Source organism: Saccostrea cucullata, unplaced genomic scaffold (assembly GCF_032062105.1).
Source record: "Saccostrea cucullata isolate Sc308-1 unplaced genomic scaffold, CSIRO_AGI_Scuc_v1 ctg3146, whole genome shotgun sequence".
Classification (NCBI taxonomy): Eukaryota; Metazoa; Mollusca; class Bivalvia; order Ostreida; family Ostreidae; genus Saccostrea; species Saccostrea cuccullata.
This window is the reverse complement of record NW_026918756.1, coordinates 8,611-12,050: the sequence shown is the minus strand read 5'-3', so window position 1 is coordinate 12,050 and position 3,440 is coordinate 8,611. Positions and strand designations below refer to the sequence as shown.

General features: G+C 34.0%; 1 protein-coding gene across 1 annotated transcript; it reads left to right on the top strand.

Moving 5' to 3' along the window:
- Window positions 1-2,302: 2,302 nt before the first annotated feature.
- LOC134270457 (uncharacterized) lies at window positions 2,303-3,197 on the top strand (the record flags this gene model as incomplete). Its single annotated transcript, XM_062752675.1, has 2 exons — window positions 2,303-2,329; window positions 2,717-3,197. Coding segments are annotated over exons 1-2 (501 nt in total), but the record flags the coding sequence as incomplete, so codon positions are not given.
- Between the last annotated feature and the right edge of the window lie 243 nt (window positions 3,198-3,440).

Sequence of the window (3,440 nt, the reverse complement as noted above, 5' to 3'; positions counted from 1 at the left end):
AATGGGTGATTAATATCAAAAAGCAGATTTCAAAGTATTGCTTTATTTTCAGACTATGTACCCCCCCCCACGTCTGCAGAACCCCTAACGCAGGGGCCCTGAAATTAACCATTTTGGAAGAGGCATCTTTTTTCATCATAAATATACACATGTATATTTAGATAATTGGCATTATACCAAAGAGCAAAGGAAAAAATTTTTAAAAGATTCATGTGTTTTCACAATATAATAATGATAGAGCCCCGCCCTAACACCAGAACCCTTGACCCAGGGGTCATGAAATTCACAAATTGGAAAGCTGCATCCTTCCTCATCACAACTATAAACGTAGTTCATTGGTTTTATACCAAGGAACATAGGAGAAGATTTGTAAAGAATTTATGCATTTTCACTATATAATCAACAGCCCCGCCCTAAAACCAGAACCCCTGACCCTGGGCCATGAAATTCATAATATTGGATCTGTCATCATGTTCTTCTTATTGTATTTTTTCTGTTAAAAACAAGAAATAATCAGTTCACATTGTCAGGATCTGTGCAATTCTTCTATATTGTACCTTAACAGGTTCCTAAGGATTGAGGATGAAAATCGAACCACAAAATACTGCGACTAAAAATTATTAATAAGATACGAAACTTCCTTCCTATATTCTGCATATTCCCGCATCTCAACACGATCGTCCTTTCTCCACCGTTCATCGTCATAAGCGGCCTTGTGGAGGGCGCTTGCTTTGTGATCGTCGGTCGTTAACGATAAGTCGCTAACGTAAGGGAAGTCCGTAACAAAGTTAAATTTTCCTACGGGTCTTTTAATTGAGACCATAAATTCGAGGTCCCTTTTCACAAAAGAAAAAATCCAAAATGATGTATCCAAAATAAATAGTTAAATTCTTTAATCTGCATATGCCTAGTATATAATTGTAAGGTTAATTTTCAATTTATTCTAAATGTGCAGTATGAACATTTATAAATTGTGGGTTAGATGTAAGTATCCAGTTCATATGTAGAACAAGTAAATCTCATTAGTTGTGGAAGTACCGCGCTGATATTAAGGTATCATAAAGATAATTGACCATTGAAAATGAACGTTGTAGTTCCTAATGTATAAAATTATAATTTTTGTTCTTTGAATTTTCCTTCCAGTCTATTTTTTTTTACAATATTGGTAACTGTGTATCTGTGCCAGGTGCAATTTTACATACTTTGTAAATAAATAGAGGTTTATGTCAGGAACTATATCTTCAGAACAAATATGAAGAGCTCTACTTCTTGGTGACAGAAGTTTAGCTTTAAAAATAGGATACACCTCCTCAGATCTGCTTCCGTTAATTGTTTTGCTACATGTAGTTTTATTGGGGAATATCAATTGGTGATTAGCATTATTTGCATTCTGTTATTCGAGAAAATTCACTGGAGGTTCAGAAATAAATGAATAAATAAATAAAAATGTACATGTACAAGAAAAAAATATCTAAGAAATAAAAAAAACCTTTTAAATTATTTAAGTAAATCAAATTGATGGGAGAAGAAAATTCACAGGAAAATTCTCATAAATTTTCTCATGACTTTTACAATTAATCAAAAGTTCTTAATTCTTAATGCTAAAATTAGAATGTGTCAGATTTTAAAGCAACTCAACTTTTTGACCAGGAAACTTTTTCCTCATATATTTATACAGGACTACAGCTAGTAATTACGTGCAACTAAATTTACAATAAGCTGTCTTTGTGACCTTGTAAAGGGGGAGGGGGCATATAATTCAGATCGATCTTCGTTATATTGTAGATAGATAGATTGTTTGTTGTTTAACGTCCTCTCAAGAATTTTTCACACATATGGAGACGTCACCGTATGCCGGTGAAAGGCTTCAAATTTAGATCTATACTCGGCACTCAGGGCCATTGAGCAGTGAGGGCTCTTTAACGTGCCAACGCCTACCGCGACACGGGACCTACATTTTTAAGGTCATATCCGAAAGACCCGTGGCTTTCACTTCTAATGCCAAGCGTTTAGTGAAGGAATAGTCACTATCTATGTTCAGCGGCGCCGCGAACGAGAATAGAACCCGGGCCTCACGTATTACTTAAATTGTAGATAAAATATGGTGTAGAGATCTAAATTTGAAACACAACTGCTGTGTTCATTGATATCTATAAACATTGTTGTGGAAGACAACTAAATTTAAGATAAAATGATGTTAAAAACTAGAAATTACTTATTTTACACAGTAAAACAAGTAGATTATTTTACTCAAGGGATTTCCTCTTCAAATTGAAGAATTCTTCCTCTTTCCTGAACATAATGTGAAAATGGCTTCTTATAGTTGGATGTAAGTATAAAAGTGAGATTTGTATATGTTATTATGAATATGATTATAACCACGCATTTCTTAAGATTATAAACTATAATGATGTAAATCTTGAGGACTGTTGAAAAGTAAAAATGATTACGACCTGTATACTTAGACCTTGATACACAATTACTCAATAGTTATATGTATCATATACCGCCAGTATATACCTAAAATCTTAATTTTTAAAACTATTGCCCTGTCTCTAATTATTATCGGATTCAAGTTTCAAGTGTGAATCCGAATGCCCGGCGTGATATATATTCATTTAAACTTATCACATTAAAGAGACACTATCAAAAAACCCTGTTAACTCAATTATTTTCACGCAAAATTAACAGGGTATTCAATCTTTTTTTTTAACAGTGATTTGGATATCCAGCATTTATCCGAGTCTGTGTTTGTGGGACTGTGCCACAAAGTGGGGACCTCTCAACAAGTGACCATGAGGAGAGAACTACTAGACATGGACGAGATGGTGAAAAATCAAGTAATTTTTACAAGTGAAAAAACGATAACGATAATAAGTGGCAGTTTTAAGGAAGGATTCAGGCTAATGGAGTCAGATATAGACTTGATGACCTGGCGAAAAGACCACAATATAATCTGGGACTTGGATCAGGCTCAGAATTATGACTTAAGCATAAAAACACTGATTCTCAGTGTTTGTTCGGAAAGTCCACCTGGATTTGCTTTACTGGAATTATTGACAGAAACTGGCAATGAATCTACAGAGAATGCATGCATAAGAATCAATGACAGACTCTATATATCAAGTTCTGAATTCAGAAGAATAAAAAATTCTGCTTATATTCCTGATTCTATGGAACATGGTCCTTGGGATGAGGTGACTTGCGGCCCCTCGTATATTGATAAAAAATTAAATGTCTAAATTTTACTCAAATTTTTGTATGTAACTAATCACTGATATGTGTACCTTTATAGAATACTATTTTTAACAAAAACAGAAACGTGATTTGAAAGATATAGATCTTTTATTGAGGTAGGGGTATCATGTTTACATTCAATTCCCATAGCATTTTAACCCGCCCCACTCTTTGAAGCCCTTAAAATATTACGAGCGCAGATA